This window comes from Vicugna pacos, chromosome 8, assembly GCF_048564905.1.
Source record: "Vicugna pacos chromosome 8, VicPac4, whole genome shotgun sequence".
Taxonomy (NCBI): domain Eukaryota; kingdom Metazoa; phylum Chordata; class Mammalia; order Artiodactyla; family Camelidae; genus Vicugna; species Vicugna pacos.
The window spans coordinates 12,531,508-12,550,320 of record NC_132994.1 but is presented as its reverse complement, the minus strand read 5'-3'; the positions used below and the strand labels follow the sequence as shown (position 1 = coordinate 12,550,320).

Below are 18,813 nucleotides of genomic sequence, written 5' to 3'. Positions count from 1 at the left end.
TTTAAATACATATTTAAAGTATTTTTAATGTCACCTTTATTTGCTCTTAAATCTCTGTTTTCTCTGAGATCTTGATCTTGCCAGCAGGGTTTCTCTCATCAAGGCATTTTTCAGGAACATATGCCCAAAGCCAGTATGCCATTAAATACATTTTTACAGAATCATTTCAGGCCTTTAATAATATGATTCAACGTAATGAAAATAAAGTTTACTGAAAGACTAAACATACTGAAATAGTTAATGAATCTCCCTAGATCCTTCATTTAACATTAGGGAACAATACAATTTTTCCCCTTTAGCAATTATTTCAAAAAGCCAAATGTGTAAAAATCAAAAGTTATTATTAACAGAAAGGGTCATTTTCTCATTCACTGATTGGTAGGTCAGCAAAAAAGTTTCTGAAAGACATATTAAGTCTTACAATTCTGTTTTCATCTTCATTTTGTACATAATACAAACTACTAACCACCCATTTGGGAGGGGGCATTTTAAATTATTTTAAACATATTTAGCACTTGTTGACATTTTCAAACTATTAAGGATGGCTTAATTTCCAACACAACAAATAGCAAGTCATTTAGTGATTCCCAGGTAGTTTGCAAATGACTAACAATAGATTACATGTGGGAAAAGCAGCAGCAGCCATTAGGAAAGGTAACCTATGTTAAATTCTTCTTTATCACTACCTTTAAAAGAAATGATCACTGACTAGTGAAATGGCATTTATGTTCTTGAGTTTCATTTTGTTTTTTTAATCTCTTGGACATTTAAGAGCACTAAATTTGATTTAACCCAACTCAGAATCCTCCCTAGATAGTTCTAATTCCATGGTCACTAATGCTTTACTTAAGATTTAATTGCATAACGTAGTAGGTGACATATTCCCATGAAGTAGCATAAGGAGGTAATTATCCATCTTGGTCTGCATGGAACAACCCCAGTTTATGCCTGCTGTCCAAGTTTGGAAGATAAAGTGTATGGTCACCTTTATTCCACTACCGGCTCATGTCTTCTCTGTCTCTATGACAAGCTTCCTATCACACCAGGAGATGAGAATTGGTGGAAACAAGAACTGTTTTACCAGTTGGACCAACAGAAGTGAGTCTAACTTCCCAACTCCCTACCAGTTTGGCTTTCCCTTGCCTGACATGGGAGCTGAAATTCTATGGTCACTTATTGGACATGTCTGAACATTTCTTCTTTAGATAAATGTACCCTAATGACTCTAATATAGATGTCAGTTCAATGTGATGTACAGATGACCAAAGGCTTCATGAAAACCAAGGCAAATATGAAATCACACTTAAAATGCTTAACTTGCTTATAGCACAAAAAGATCAACATTATTACAGGTGATCATACTCCACTTCTGGGACACCAAAAAACAAACAAAACTTTCACTAATAAAAACCTTCATAATAAGAACAAAGGACTTTAGATTTTATCTCTGAAACAGTTATCAATTAAAAAATATTACAGACAACAGAGACTTGGCTTCACAGCTGTAAGGCAAAGGACTTTGCAGCAAACTAGTATTCACCAATAACCCACCCATCCTTCCCAGTATCTCAAGGGAAGCATCTCTATTTGTATAACATGGAATGCTAGCCTCTCAGAAAACAGTTCTAAGGCTTTGTCCCCGAGGAAAACAAATTCATTAGCTGTAGCCAAGTGAGCCAAGCCTTCGTTCCACAAGAACCTTTTTAATCGTGGTAACACAGTGATGTGTCAGTGAACAAGCAATATTTTGTCACAACGTTGAGTAACAAGGCAAGTAAAGAAAAGTCATCCAAAATGCACTTTTCAAGTACTTAGCAAATTTCTTCAAATGACATAATAGACATTGCAAAATGGGTTTTTTTTTTTTTTTGAGGACTTTTGTTCTGGAAGAAAAAAATGAAAATCGGGCTTATTCATAGGCGAAATCATTTAAAAATGTTTTATGGGTGCCACTTGTTTTTTCATCACTTGATATTTGGAAAAGGATATCTTTCTTAATTGTGTGTCATAATATTCCCCCTTCTTTCAACTTTAGCGAATTATCTTGTATCTGCATCATTAAAACTGCTGTCAGCTATGATACCCTTGGAGGAAATTAACAATGTAGGTAGAAGTTTCACATATAACATCCTATTCCATTATACCACTTTAAAAAACCGTTAGTAAAAAAAAAGTTAATTTACATATTCTTTAGAGGGAAGCACACACACACTTCGTACTGATAGCTAAGCCTCTTTAAAAATGATTTTCAATGGTATTAAGCAACTCCATAATTATTTTAATATGACTTTTGTTCAACCACCAGAAAAAGAAAATATATGCCTACATCCAACCTAGAATGATGCTTACTTGGTCTGTCCATGGTGAGAGAAAATGATAGTTCTGCTGCAAAGATCTATGTGTTTTGCTGAGAGCAGCATGAAAAATGCTGTCAAGAAAAGCAAAGAGGAAGGAAGGAAGGAAGGAAGGAAGGAAGGAAGGAAGGAAGGAAGGAAGGAAGGAAGGAAGGAAGGAAGGAAGGAAGGAGAAAAAAAAGAGGTTCTCTAAAGAGTTAAGAAGGCATCCAGGTGGCATCCTCACCAATAGGAAAATCTAGCTTCACCTGTGCTGTTACATGACTCAATGTGCATGCAGGTTAGTCAACGTCCTGGTTTTATAAAGATTGTGGGCTTTATTAACATGAATACTGTATTTAATTTATTAGGTAAAGCGACAGCTGTACACATAATAAAACATTCCATTAAAGGACTATTTTATCAACATTTGTGTAGTACTTCATTACTTTAAGGTACCTGAACTTTGTTTTTGGAACTGCTACAGGAAAGCTGGTTTTAATAAACTATAGGATTGTGTGATGTTGGAACATTATTCACAAAATACATTCAATTTGGTCTACTATGAACACTTACGTAGAAACCTATGCCCGGAAAAGTTCATAGCTAAAAAAATAAAGCATAAATTTATTGTCAGAGTGCAGAGGCTGGAGAGTCTTCCGTAATGAGTTGTAAAGGTAAAACAAAGTTTCAATTTTCTTAACTGTTAAATATAGAATTAACCATTGGTACTATTTTTAAAAGACCAGGAGAATAAAAGAGAAAAGGAGTGCTAGAACATTTAAAAGTATAAGCCATCTCAGGGAAAACCGAGATCGTCTGGTCTGGAAAGCACTCAGCAATACAGGCATGGTGAGTATTTTATACTATCTGTATTCTAAGCTGGGAATTTAAAATTGGTCCAGGAAAGAAATGTAAGAAAATGTAGTTATTATGAGGATGAACTAATCTTATCAAAAGAACTTGTTTTAAACAATGGCGCAACTATAATTGTGGATGATCTAAACGTGAATTTTGAAATGTTAGTCATCTCAAGGCACTTTTTAAAAATAAACATTTAGAACTTCTTAAAAGTACAGTCATGAATTATTCTTTTCCCCTAATAATTTTGATGAAGACAAATAGATTCTCGGTGCCATCTGTAATCTAAAACTATCTTAAGTAGTAAATATCATATACGACCCTTTAAAAGATTAAAAACAGAAAACTGTGTCTCTTCAAATGGATCAACAATTAAAAATAAAGTTTCTTCTTCAACATAAGTCTAAAGAAAATAATCAAATATTCAACACTTCCCCCAATCAAATGCAATTTTTCAGACATTTCTGCAAATCAAAATAACCTCTTGAACACTTTGATTAATATTGGTAGACTTTTAAAAAATCAGAACAATTATAAACTGGATCATTTCTGCTTACAGCTTTCATTTTCAACTGCTTGTTTTGGCAGTAAGTGCTGATTACAACTTGTCTTAATTTTCACAAGTGTTTAGATTCAAACTGAGCAGAAAATTCATTAGCAGTAGTTAATCTCTATTTTCCCATCTCTTTTCTGCCGAGCTGTGAACTCATTCATGGAAAGAGATGATGGACCTTGGTCACAACACGTAAACTAATTTGAGTTGTATATTTAATTACATGAATTACCAAAATAAAATGAGCTTTCAACAATAGCAACTGTACTGTCCACCAAGAGTCATGACAAAGGAGCTGAGAAATTTAGTTTTATCTCCAGGAGGCCAATCAGCTCCTTAACGACAGTGAACATAATGCTGAAAAAAAACTGCCTAAAATTTCTTGACTAACTTTATCCGCTTCTCCGTATTTGCCTAGGACACTGTACAAGGTGCCCGAGAGGATTAGCCATGCTCTCGTGGCCCCTCATTTACAAAATTTTAAATAATTAACTTACTGTAGTTCGAAAAATATTAAGATAAGGTTGTGTATTGAAACAATTTTAATACTAGAAACACATTCATACCATATAAGGACATGAAATATTTTAAATCTATTATAATTTTCTTTGGGGATACAACCAGATGTTCAAGAATTACTGTTTTGAAAGGAAACTCTTTAGGGGCTGAAATATAATTTAAAGGTCCCAAATCATAGAAATCACTAACTTTTAAAAGAAAGTAACGCTTTCCTTCAGAGAATGTATTTGACTCATTAACTAGTCAATTCGTTCTATGAAACTTCATTGGTAACTATGTAAATGTCAATGTCTTCCACCTCGCTAGACAATTTCGAGGAGGAAAAAAAGCACCATCAGATTGTTCAAAAGAAATTAATACTTTGCTGAAAGGACACAAAGTAGAAATGTGAAAGACAACAGCACCTAATACCAGTGCTCATTTCAGAGGTTAACGCGACAAACACAAAACAAATCATTTGGCGGGGGGGGGTGGGCAAGGGTCGGGTCAACAACTGCAGTGGTGATGGACAAAAAGGGAAACCGTTCAATCTAGCAGTTTTTGCAGCTAGGAATTTCTACATACGACATAAACCAGCAAGAATCTCATTCTTCAAAGAAATTGCTAACAACAGCAATGCCTGGGGGCAGACAATTCATTTAAATTATTTATTGAGGGTCTGCTTAGTGCCAGGCAGGATTCTCAGGCACCAGGCTTACAGGAGCGAACATGAAGCTTGCCTTCTATCGAGGGGGGAAGGACACTCAGCAAATAAACAAGACACCTGCAGATACATTAAGGGCTATGAGGACAGTAAGACAGAGTCATGTGATGGAAGAAGACTCTGAATTGTGGGGCTACTGTAGATGGGGCATCAGGGAGGGCCTCCCTGCAGAGGTGCTATTTCAAAACTGAAGTTACCGGAGAAGTCACCTACTCCTCTAAATAATTTCTACCTCGTGATTCAGGACTATACTTTTACAACATAACCTTTCAGTTGAGCACGTTTACTGTCAAACATTCCAGCAAAATTAATTTTTCCCATCCAACCCACAGAACAATCAGTCTTAAGAGGGATGGACAGGAGCGGTCCTGGGACATTACCAAAAGGACACGACGAAAGGCTAACTGGAGGTTACAAAGAAAGGGAGAAAAAAGCAGGAGGTTTGGTATGATGCACCTTTGAATTCAAAGGGGAATACTTCTGACTGGACAAATAAGAAGGCTTGTATGAAAGAAACTAGGTGCTTTATCATTATCCAGAGAGATGAAATGTGGATGATCTTTTTTCCAACTGGCTTACCTCCAGAAGGATTTCAAAAAGAATGATGGCAATCCGCCCTAAAACTAATACCAGAGGAAGGGAAGAAAAATACGCAGGGGCCCCCATGTTAATAACAGTACATTTTAGTAATGTTAGTCTCAGTATCACTGACTGTTGAATGCAGGGAAATTAAATAAAATTAAATAATCTGAATATCCCAATATTACGCTGCTATCACTTTTCTAATCAGAGCAATGAATCAAATATACCAGGCATGTGGGGACAGAATTAACCTGCAGAATAACCAACTTTTAGGCAATAGGGTTTCACTGGTTTTAAAACTATCCCACATCACAAATCTGGGTATTATTACTATGAATGACAATTCCCAAAACTCAAACGTACATGATTAAGAAGCCATGTCAAAATGAAATATGAAATTTAAAACAATCAACGCTGAGCAAAATGGGTTTTCTTATTTAAGACAACTTAGGAAGAATTAGAAGATTTACTGTGCTACGTGGGAGAGGCCATCTAATTACAAGAAAGCTCCTAATTATTATAAACTAGGATACATGCACATAGAAAATAAAGAAATTATTAGGAAGAAAACATAAATCAATAGAAGTCTTATTTTGAAGATTTTTTTCCAATGCCTAGATATATGAATGTATTTTTTTCTTTTAGAAAAATTGAGCAAGTAAAACACCTGTGGCTTGCCTAGTGAGTTTTTCATTTAGTTATTTTATATATATTATATATATATATATATATCTCCTCATACAAATGTTACAAAGATAACTATTCTTCTAATGATTTTAATAAGTCTACAACATTCATTATAATGTATTCAACTATATTCCTGCTGTAACAGATACTGCTTCTAGTATTTTACTATCAAATGAGTGGTACAGAGAAGAACGCTCTTATCCATTTTTGTGTGGGGGTGCCTAGGATTTCTGAGTCAGAGGAAGAGCCTTGATACACATATCAAACTGATTTCCTGAAAAGATGAATCAATTTCTATGTTCACGCTGCACCATCTCAACATTGAATGTAATTCATTCGAAGCAGTACCACTCTTATGGGTAACAAGGAATACTGATAGCCCATTTTGAGATTTAATTTTTAGCCATAGGAAGCCATAGGTATACAGTGTCATGTTTACTGGCCACTAATAGTTCTAAAAATAATCTGCTCTGACCTTTAAATACAGTGGCAATGAATTTCCTTATTGCTATGTAACAATGTTTACTACAGGACACACAGCAGTCCTTTGCCATATGTTCCAACACTTTCCCAGTTGTCACTCTCCTTTAATTGTGCTTGCTTTCGTCACACAGATATTTTTCATTTTATGCAAATACACTAATCTGTGATAACATGATTGTGTTGCTTTTTAAAATTTTTTTGCTCAAAAATCTCTTACTCATCCCATATGAGTTATTTTCTACAATTTTCTTTTAGATTTTGTGATTTGGTTTTTTGTTATTGTTTATTTATTTATTTAGGGATTTTTTTCATTGTTTTTGGTTCACTTGGAGTTTATTAGGGGAATAGAAAGCAAAGGGCAGATTTGAGAGAGATTTACAACCTGACTGCTAGAAGGGCTGTAGGTGGTAGGGAGAAGATGGAGATGGTGAGGAAAGGGAGAAGTTACGAAGATTGCCAGGGAGGGGTTCAAATGGAGAAAATGACATTCCATCCATGCTGAGCAAATAGCACTGAGAGATGGAGCACATTTCTAACCACTTTATTTCCCATTTTTGTTAAAAGTCTCATTTCTTCAAATAGATACTCGTCTACTATTCCTTGTTTCAATTCTTCACTCATTCACCAGCCCAAATACGATAGGAGCCACACTTGCTTTCATCAAAGTCACCAATGTGATGGTTGCTATATTCAAGGGATCACCCTCAGCCGATTCGACAAATGTGGAATCATTTAATATAGTTGGCCATGTATTTCATGGTAAAACTCTCCCTGTGGGTCTTCTGTAATAGCTCTCTCCTACTCCCTTCCCGCTCTCCGGCCACTCCATCTCAACCTCCTTTAAAACTCTTCTTTCTCTCTTTCTCATACACATTGGTGTACCTAAGGGCTCCTTAGAAACTTCCCTTAAGACTATCTTTTTCCTGTGTGATCACATTCACGTCCATGACCTCAGCCATCACCCTAAGACGATAATTCCTTAATCTTTACACGACACCTTAGAATCTCTCCTGAGCTGCAGAGACACACTTTCCATCCACAACTCAAATTCAACAAGTTTAAAATGAATCTTCCACAAGACGATGTGCTTAAACTCGTTTTCCAATGATACTCCCCGACTCAGTGAAAGCGCACTTCCATTCAAACATCACACAACCTAGAAACCGGACTAAGCCTTTCCTGCCCTACTGCTTAATCAGTCAGCAAGTCTTTCTTTCATATTCTCCCCCCTACTCTCTCTAAAATTCACCTTTATCTCTAACCCTACTCTCATGTCCTTAGTTTAGAAGACCCTTAAATCTCTTACCTAAATTACTTGAATAGTTTTTTAATTAACCTCTGTGATTTCCTGCCTCACCCCTCCCAATGCAACCCTATCAAAAGTGCCAGAGCCTTTTCTAAATTATAAATCTTTCTATGTTAATCTCCTACTTAAAACCCTTTATTACAACCCTCTGCCTTAAATAATGATAACAACCGTGGCCACTGTTTTTTGAGTTCATACTACTGCCTATTTGCTAGACAGTTTATAAGGGGTATTTTAAATACATTATATGGAAGAACTAGAATTTATACCTATGTGAGCTGGCTTTACTGGCATGTCTATTCCCTCCAAATAAAAACAAATTACTTATATAAGATTCTTTAGACTCTAACTCCTGCCTACCTATTGATTCTTACCACATGCTACAAACCTCACATGCTACTCTTCAACCATACCAGAATTATTTTAATCCTTAGAACATCAAATATTTTTCCTGCCTTCTTATTCATTTTGTTCATTGTTCCTTCTGCCTGAATCCCCATCCACCTCCACTCCCAGGGTCTTACCCATCCTCCAAGAGTTAACTCACTGTCCTTTCTGAGTGGGGTGATCAAGTATTTTATGGTCCCACAGTCCTCTGAATATTCTTTTATCCTAGTATATGTACCGCAGTATAATGATCTATTTCACATCTGTTTCTTCTACTGAACTTTTTAAATGTCTATAAAACAAGGACTCCATTCCTTGAACAAAAGGCCCCAATTAAGGCTGTGCCCAGAGAATTCCATAAAGACTGGTTGCAAAACTTAATTATCATTCGGGAAATGTCTAGTGGGCCCGTGTGATCTACGTGTTTTGAGAAACATAAAAGGACGTGAGAAATAACATTGGAAACATTGGTCTGGGCAGATGAGGATCTTGAACACTGATCTAAAGATCTTGAATCAAAGAAAGATCTTAAATACTGATCTATAGATCTAATAGATCTACAGGGAGAGAAGATCTATTGGAGGTTTTCAAACAGAGAGTGTGTTTTGAGGTGTGTTTTATGAAAATAATGAATCATGACATGATCTGAAGTGATAGGCTCAGGGGCAGAGATCAAAAGACAATTTACGAGGTCCAGAAAGAGCTGAAGAGAAACAGAGTTCATTCCGAGATAAGCTGATTTCCAGAAACTGGCAGATATGTGCTGAAGTCTACCTTTTCTCACTGTTTCATGTTAAAATCCTTCCACATGAACCATCATATCATACAGGTTTCTTATCATTACCCAAATTAGCATGAGGCTGGAATTCTGAAACGAAGGCTCAACAGGCAGGGCAAATCTTGAAGGTTTCATAGTTCAAGGTTTCAAGGATAGCCATGCAAACAGCTGAGATTGCCCAGGAAAGGATGGGGGGAGGAGGGAGAGGGCTGATGGGAAAAGCCTGGCCACATGTACACTAATAGGCAAAGGAGAAAGAGATATGGAAGGAGACAAGGTGTGGTCAGGGCAGGGGCAGGACCAGCAGAGTCTAACGTGGGCTTAACTATGAACAGCGACAGAGCAGCCCCATCCACGATGCATCCCCGGAAAGTATTTAGTCTTTGGTTCATATTGATGGCCATAGAAGCTGCTGACTGAACATTCAACAGGTTTCAGGGCAAAATTCCATTTTAAAAAGTCCATCGAAGATCTGAATGCTCTATGTTAAACTGCTTTTCTGATGCTCTGGCTCCATCTAGATAGATGTTAGAAGTATGCTTTTCCTGACGGCTGTATTTATTGTTGACAAATGCTTTGAATCACTAGTAAAACAATGACAAATAATAAGATTATGAAACTGCGATAAACTATTCATTGAATTACTACTCTGATAGTTTTCTCTGCTGACTCTTACTTTATCAACATGGTAATTTGATTTAAATGTATTTTCCACAATGGTAAACACTCAAGACCATTTATTTCGGACTTCTTCCCTCTTCTTCAGATTGATGTTTTTAAACGGAGGGCAGGTAAATTTGGTGGTTATAGTAAGTTTATAAGAAAAAGAAATCCTTCTGCATAATCCTTTCTAACATGAAACGGTGAGAAAAGCAAAATTCCTTGACTTGAAAACTATGAAAGTTACCTTTTGAGTAATGTAAACCCTCTAAAAATTCAAACTATTATACGATTACCTTAAAAATATATGTCTGTATGTACAATTTCTGAGTTCTTATCCTAGGAATAGACTGCACAGAAAGGATGGAACAATGGTATGGAAATTTACCATCCTCTCCAATTGGACTCTTATTGCAGACTTATTGCTTCCATGTGTTAAAAAAAAAAAATCCAAACCTGTAAGTCAACCCCAATCCCTAAAATTTTTGGCACTCTTATTAAGCGTTGAGTCCAGAAAGAAAAAAAAAAATTGTATTATTATCCCAAGCTTATCAGTATGAATATTTAGTTCATCATTATGGGAATGTATTAGAAATTAATAATAAAGATTGGTTTCTACAAGGCTTCAAGGAAATATGCTATTTAAAGCTGCTAAAATATCAGAAATTATTTGGGTCTTAATATTGATAACTAATGCCTTTTGAATTTTGAATACTGCATTCTAGAATATAAAGTATAAATTAATTTGGGGGAATATTAAAACAGATGAGGTTAGCATTTTTTTTTTTTTGCACAGTAAAGTTTTTGGGTTTTTTTTTTTTTAAAGATGTGGTTACATAAAGCTGAGGAACACAAACATCACATCAAATGAAGTCACATAATTTTCCGAAACAACAAAATCTTTGCCCAAACTACACAATGAAGTCAATGAATGATCTAAACTCTGTTGTCTCCCCACTTATCCACAAATCAGGGTGCACAGAGGAATGCGTAACTCCCTAAAAGAAGCTCTTCTCCAAGTTTCGGTATGTGTCAAAGGAGAGAAGGAAAAAGTTCCCTCATCCCAAAGTGAGAACAGATGGGAATGTAAAATTAGATGGGAAGAGACAGTGAAGCTTTGGATGACCGACCAAGAAATCTTCCCCATAGGGGAGCCAGATAGACCCGACCTCGCTCAGCTAGTTCACCTCCCAGTTAACTTTCGACTTAAACCCAGTAGGGATACAGAGCAGTTCTTAGAGTCAATGGATTGGTTTTGAATTTTGTGAGCATTTATATAAATTTTATGAAGAAACTACTGACAAATACAAGTTTTAAATGTTATGTTTAATTAGTTCAAGTCGTCTCCTAATCACTTTTCTGACTTTAACATTACGTCAAGCTAAGACTGTTGACAGTGAATATTTTTTAAAACAATAAAATAAATGGCTTTATGAAAAAGAGGCAACCGACATGAAAAAACTTGTGTGCACTGAACTCTTTCTATGATAGCAGAGCCATTTGCTATGAACTGAAAAGTTATGTAAATAAACTATGAGCATATTTTACATTTATTCCTTTCATATTTTATCTAACTAAAAATAATCAATAGTAAAGCCAGCAACATTTCCTATAACTAGCAAAAAAATTCCTTTACTTGATATTTAATTTTATACAGCATGATATAATTTTTCTATCTAAAAATATCAATTATAAACTTAAAAGAAATGCTATAGTCTCTTCATTTCAATTTTTAATGTGGGTAATCATTTAAAATGGGAGGAGAGCAGAAAACAGTGCTCTCAGTTTTGAATGTATTTCAAAACAGTAGTTTTGTGGTTAATAATCATTCTCTTAAAATAGTTTCGAGAGCAATGCTGTAAGATTAACCATGAGCTTTTAAAGAGCTACCGAATATCTTCCACAAAACAATGCCTGTGGGGCAGATTTTGTGTGTGTGTGTGTTCACTTTCACATGAAAGTTACACTCGTTGATAGAATGAGAATAACTCAGTATTTTAATCAGTAGTGCTCTAATGTATAGATTGTTCTCATTCGTAATTTCAAACTTCTTTTCTAAGACGACAATGAAGAGTTCTCCGTGTACCTTTTCCCTGCCGTCATAGAAAGCTGGCTTTCAATATCTTAACCCCGTATTGCCTATTCTAACCTTACAAAGTATACACAACAAAAAGAAATATAGAAATATGAATCATTTCAAGTGGTGAAGGCAGCAGCACCTCACACTTAAGTGATTTCAGTTGAAACAGCCCAAGACACTTGTAATTTGATACAGGCTTCACTTAGAACAGGGAAGGAGACCTTCCACAAGGAAGATGCTCAAGATAGTCAGTACACTGCATTCAGCTGAATAAGTGCATGAAACAGTTGCTGAAAAGGAGGCTGTATTCCTCAGATTACTTTACATTATATGCAAACATCATTATCAAAAAAGAAAAAAGTCCCTCAAGGTGTCTAGCTTTTTTCCCCTCCCTTATCAATGCACAAAAGCTGCAACAGACAAACCTTTGGAGATACTATGTTGATTCTATTTTATTACAATTCATTTTCCACACTTTTCATTTGTGCAAGTAAAATCTGAATGAATCAAAAACCAACTGTGAACATTTTCAAATTCATCCTCATAATAATAAATGCAAATTCTAATTCCCCAAAATATCAAATGAAGATCTCTCTGCATATTTTACATTATCGCCTGAATTCATTTTGTGGTTAGTTGATTGAATGATTGTAACGTGGAAAACAGAGAACCTTTTCTAATGAATCCAAAGCTTCTCTCTTCCTTTTGGGAGTATTGGGGTGGATACTTTGAATAAAGAATGTGTGTGCACACACTCAACCTTTACTTAAAACTCCTGTCCCAGTCCCAAATCATTCACTTTCTTTTAAAACTGGGTCAATTACCAGCACTGTGGAGACTAACACTCACTTATAAAAGGAATACAGTTGGTTTAGGTCAGGATTTCTCAGACTCTAGATACCCGGGGATCAGTGGCTGTATTCTTGAGAGTCTGAGCATTATAACGCATCTTATTTGTTTTGGTATCTTCATAGTATATGATAAAGATATGATTCTATTCTGGATAATCTCTTTTACAACTTCGACCACCAATTATTGTCATAGAATTTCAGGATTTGATTTTAATAAAGTGTTTATGATCTTGTTGGTGTTAGCTTTATATAGTGACTATATTTAACCCATAAAATGTTCCTCAACTGGAATTTGCAAATGTATTCTTGGAGCCCGAGAGACAATTTTCCTTGAACACAAGTCCACATATTATTCAAGACCAACAGGCACTAGATTAGATAATCTTTCTAATTCCTTTCCAGTCTGAAAAATGTTATATTCTATTGCCGCTTATAATAATTTATGGAATTCAAATTTAGAAAGCACACTTAGAGAAAGAGGACTTTACAGAGGAGTCATAATTTCTGATTCTATATTCTGCTTATTTTCCTTTTACATTTAAATGCAAATGAAATGTTTGAGATAACAATAAGATGACATTCAATGGGCAAAATGAAACAAGGCTGTCAGATAAAGGTTCTATTAGCAACAGCCACTTCCCCTCATTTCAAAAGGTTTAGTGGACTACATAGTAACTAGGAATCAGAAAATCCTAGTTTGTTTTTCCAGTTTGCCTCTGACTTGAAATAGCGTCTGGATGTTAGAGTGATTCATTCTTGCAAGCCACATTTTTTTTTCTTTATAAAGTTAGTACAAATTAGTACATTATGCTACGTAATAAATAAAATGCACAGTAAATACTCATGACAGGTAATCATGATATATAATGATAAGCAATATGTTTCAAATTTTAGCCTATATAATAGGAAAACAAATCTACAAAACTCAAATATTTGCTTTTCTTAATTTTGTTGGTAACAATAGATATGTAAAAGTAACAAAATAATTTTGTTTTTGATTATAATTGTGAATTATTTTGATCTAGCTTTTAAAATATTTATGTTTAAATTTGATTCACCTAATTTTAAAATATTTATAATGTTGCCAATTCATACTTAAAGATATTTCATTGTTAGAAATCATCGATGTAAACATCAGTACTCATATATCATAATTTTATATCAAGTTTTTAAACCATATACTTTTACAGGAATTTTCAACATATATGTATCTTAAAAATAGAATCATTTTACCACCAGCAAAAAGAAGCAAAATGTTTGTGAACCACAGACATACTCTGAATTTAAAATGCATATAATTTTTCATTTAAAATAGTTATTTAATTTTTAATTTACACAATTAGGAAAATTAAAAGTCATTTAAATTATCTTATTCACATCTGTGAAATACATGTGACTGAAAATTTTAAGTCAAATCTTTCATAAAGAGGTTTGCAAATTTTTTTCCTGATATGCCGCATCATAACAAAATATTTTTAAAAGAAATGGTTTTTAAACCATTTCTAAAGTATTGCCAATAGCATAATATGTGACTGATCCAATTAATAAATTAACTTATTGATTGTGAAATTATTTACTGAATTTAAATTACTGACTTTTGACAGATCCATTTTTTTTTGTAAGGTGTGGGCTGGTAAAATCTAACATCAATTTTATAAATCAACATATATCACAACGAGCTTTACCAAAAGTTTTATCAAAAAAGAACGATCACATTTAAATTTTAAGTTTTTCTTTTCCTGTTATCCCAGCAAACATAACTGACATGAGTTTATTAAGATTATTTTAAACTTTCTTCTCCCTATAAAGAAATTTTCAACTTTTATTATTTCAAGATTTCTTTTCTAGAAGATGTAATTAGACCATCATCTAAAGGACAGTGAAATTGTAGTCAAATGGCAAATTGTTCATTTCTAAATGGTGTATATTTTTATGTACTGTGATAAGTAATTTCTTTCTTGGAATAGACAGATGCAATTGCACAAACATTCACATCAGTACCAAAACGTTACTCTACCTGAACCGTGGAGCTGATCTCTGAAGCAAAGCCGCCAGTCAAGGGAGCTTCATGACTGACTAGCAGTCGCCCTGTTTTGACCACAGACTGAAAAAGAAAAGGAAAACTTGATGTTGAGGAGAGTACACATTTTCAAATACATGAAGATAGTTTTGATTAAGTCATAAAAAGAAATTACTTAAATCTAGTAAATAATGAAAAATTAGCAGTTCAATTTTATGCCAACCAAGTTACATCTCCCTTTCAACTGGAGAGTCATTTCATTTTTGCACAATTGAAAAAGTTTTCAGTCATTTATAATCCTAGGGCAAAGGAAAAATGAGATTTGTAATTCTACATGTCATTAAAAATGCATTCCATTATAACAAATTTTTGTGTTATAAACTGAATTATTGTTATCTCACATTTTTGTATCAATGTCATTTTCTTCCTTGTGTTACTTTAAGAATGAAAGTGTCTTTTTGTTCATTTGGGGGTATATTTGCATACAAATAAACAGTCATAAGAAATACTGTCTTGTGGACAAGAAAAACACAAGAACAGCATATAAAAGCTGTAGCAAAGGAAAAGCTGAAGCCACACAAGATATTCATGGAAACCGAGCAGGAAGAAATCACCGGGAAAGTCAAAGGGTTACAACTCCCTTCGTTCACGTGCCCTGAGATCGGGGTAACGACCACAACTCTGTTTTAAAGTACAAAATGTCACAGACAAAAAGAATGTCTTCTCAGTACTGGCTCCGTGTGGCTAACTCCACTGTGCACGCCGTATTCTATACAATAATAAATCTGAAAGTCTTAGCTATAATATCATAGCAGGATGCCAGGGAAGTAGAAGGTTAAAAAAAAAAAAAAAACTAAAATCCACAGCAAGTTAGTGCTTAAAATATGTTGATCAATTACCCTATTACGAAGAAGAAACGGTCATTTCTCCTCCACATTTCTAATAATTGGCATCACCTTCTTTAAATTCTACATTACTATTTTATGAACATGAAATAAAAATCTTCCAAACAAGAAAATTTACAGGCAGATCTCACTTTATCGCCCTTCACTTTACTGTGTTTTGTGCGTATATCGCAGTTTTTACAAACTGAACCGTGCGTTGTCAAATGGTTAGCATTTTTTTTAGCAATGAAGTATTTTTTAATTAAGGCATTGCATTTTTTAGACATAACGTTATTACACGCTCAATAGACTACAGTACAGTATAAGCATAACTTTTATTATGCACCAGGAAGCCAAAAAACTCGTGTTTTTTGCAATATTCACTTTATTTCGGTGGTCTGTAACCAAACCCATGGTATCTTCAAGGTATGCCTGTATATAAATTAAAAGATTTCCTTCATTCGAGGCAATTAGAGTTTAGAATTTCAAAAGTATGCAGCAGTTTCAGCCAGCAGATGTTAAACTCCAAGATATGGCCAGTAGCCATGACAAAAATAAGTTACTGTATCTACTAAGTAAATAGGGCCTGAGGAACATAAAATTTTATGAGCATCTTAATGAATACCATCCCCACCCCCAATGAAACATTAACCTTGGAATATGTTGGTATTTGAATTTTATGACTATGATTAATTACGTCACTTGTGAAAGTCACAAATTAAATTTCAGTTTACCGGGTTAGAAATGTAAAGAAACAAAAATATTTCACAATCATAAAAAAAAAAATGTATTCTCAAAGTATTCCCTAAAATGATGTCCTGACTTTAAGGATGAATGATTTAAAAAAAAAAAAAAAAGATTTGACAAGCAAACCTTTCTTATAGCTCTGAAACCCAGAACTCTGCCAACATTAGGGTGTCTAAGAATGACGTAACCAAAATCCATCCCAGCTAGACAGTGCATCCCAGCTACAGGGCTGAAATGAGAAACATCTATAAAAATGCTGTTGTTACCTTAAAACCCCACACAACAGAACTGGTATTTTTTTTTTACCTGAGTTGAGGCTATCCAAGATCAAATGACAACTTTTAGGATGGCCCCAGAAGGATAATAAGCAACCAGAGCAACGGTCCTGGGCTTCCTTTAGCCTGCAGAGACTAGTGGGGAAACTAAGCACAGATGTACCCAGGACAAAAGCTTCCAACCCTTACAGTTCATGTAACATGATGTATAAGCATGGATGATGCAGGAGACAAACTAAACACACCAGGATACATCGATACAGCAGAGTATTATGCAGCCATGAAAAAGACCGAAGACACAGAACAATGCCCATGTCAAATTAGCTGGTAAAATAAGCAAATTGAAAAATAGTATCATCTCATTTTTGTGAAAAACAACCAACCACCACAGTAGTGGGGACAACAATAAACAAAGCCATTAGTATTGAGCTAATATATGCAAATAGCCTGGAAGAATTCCTTCCAAGCTATCAAAACGTGCTTCTCCTGGAAAATGACAGTGAAGGAATTGTGAGAAAAGAACTTTTTTTTTTACTTTATGTGCAAACTATTTTTACATTATTGAAAATATCCTCAATAAGTCTGAAATAGATAAAAATAAAGGGAAAGCCCTTGAATTAATGTGGAAGGTAACAGATATATGTATGTCACAGTCATGATCTCAAAAAACATAATTTTTTTAATGGCATCTTTGGACTCACTTCAGGTACAAGGGAACCCTGAGGTCCCAAACCCCAGCAGCAAATAGGCACAGTGAAACACAAGCAATCAGCCTTCCCATGGCATCTCTATGTGATCTGCTGCCTGTCAGGACCACGTTCAGCTCAAGTCCTGACCTTCAAGTTGTTGAATCCCAGACAAAATGGGAAGTAAGCTATTGGTATCAGAGAAGATGAAGTTTTTCAACACCTCTGCAAGTGCGCTGCATAAACATGCGAGTTCTTGGATCGGGAGTTATGCTGACAGCTCTGGAAGTAATTCCAGAAATTTCTAAAACACCAAGAGCTGGAGGACAGACACAAAATGAAAATACCACCGTGAGTCTGGAAATTGTCATAGCAAACAAACCTGTGAGAAAGAGGATGCAGTGACAAGAGAAGAGACAGAATAATCACAAATGACTGATTGTCACAGGAGTTGCTGTGTTTTAGGCTCTGAGCTGAGCATTTGCCATTGGTTATTTCATTCAATTCTGAAAGCACCTGAGTTTCATTTTTCCTTCTTAAGATCATCTAATACCTGAAAAGTATTAAAATGTATCAAATAAAACCACATCAAAAGTCTGAAACATGCCAAAATACAGACCTAACACTGATATTTTCAAAGAATTAGCACATATCATTTAAGATTGAGTCTATAGAGTCCCATGATTTTATAAGGTAGACTATAAATTCAACTCACTGTGTGCTTTTTATCATTCACAGTTTTAATTTACTAAAATCTCTGACAATGGCTTCTTTTCTGTTTTGGAAATTATCAGCACTCTGTTAATATTATGATTATGAGATCGTCACAAATACACAAAGTTGAAGAAAGTGCTATTTTTTCCTTTCTCTGTGATTCAATCAGACAGTCTGATTAAACTACGTATTTGTCAACTTTAACAGGCATTTAATTTTCATACATTCAATGACAATGATATCCAACTGCAGAGACATTTTCTAGCCAAATTTAGTATTTTGATCTACTTAGATAGTAAAAATTAATATAGTACCTTTCAACAGAGATAGTCATTAACCTTTTCAAAATAAATAACTACAGACAGAAATACTAATAATACTTTAAAATTCATTTTCTTCAGGAAAAAAAAGTGATGTTCCAAGATTCAAGTTTTCTTCGGAGATAAAAATGTATTTCAGCACTTGAAAAAAATTTTAAAGGGTTTAAACAACTTTTCAATATGAAAGCTAAACCCATCCCAGCCAGGAAAGATCACGTAAGGCTGGATTTTCCAGTATCTGCTTCTTCAACTTCTTGCCACTAAGACCTGCTCCAGGATGCTGGCACCAGTCAGAGCACCAGAGGGAGCACCACTGACTTGGAGCAGCTAATGGCACCAGGCAAGGCTCAGCCAATTTAAGACCAGGAAGGTGAGTAACGTCTC

The 18,813-nt window shown here is 34.8% G+C and overlaps 1 protein-coding gene across 3 annotated transcripts in view; it reads right to left on the bottom strand.

The window, feature by feature from the left end:
- Window positions 1-18,813, bottom strand: part of BCKDHB (branched chain keto acid dehydrogenase E1 subunit beta) — a 195,891-nt gene that overhangs the window by 41,838 nt on the left and 135,240 nt on the right. For all 3 annotated transcript variants that reach the window (XM_072965536.1, XM_015247972.3, XM_072965538.1), the window contains exon 9: window positions 14,801-14,887. In XM_072965536.1, coding sequence (XP_072821637.1) covers window positions 14,801-14,887 — 87 coding nt within the window. The remainder of the gene's footprint in view (window positions 1-14,800; window positions 14,888-18,813) is intronic.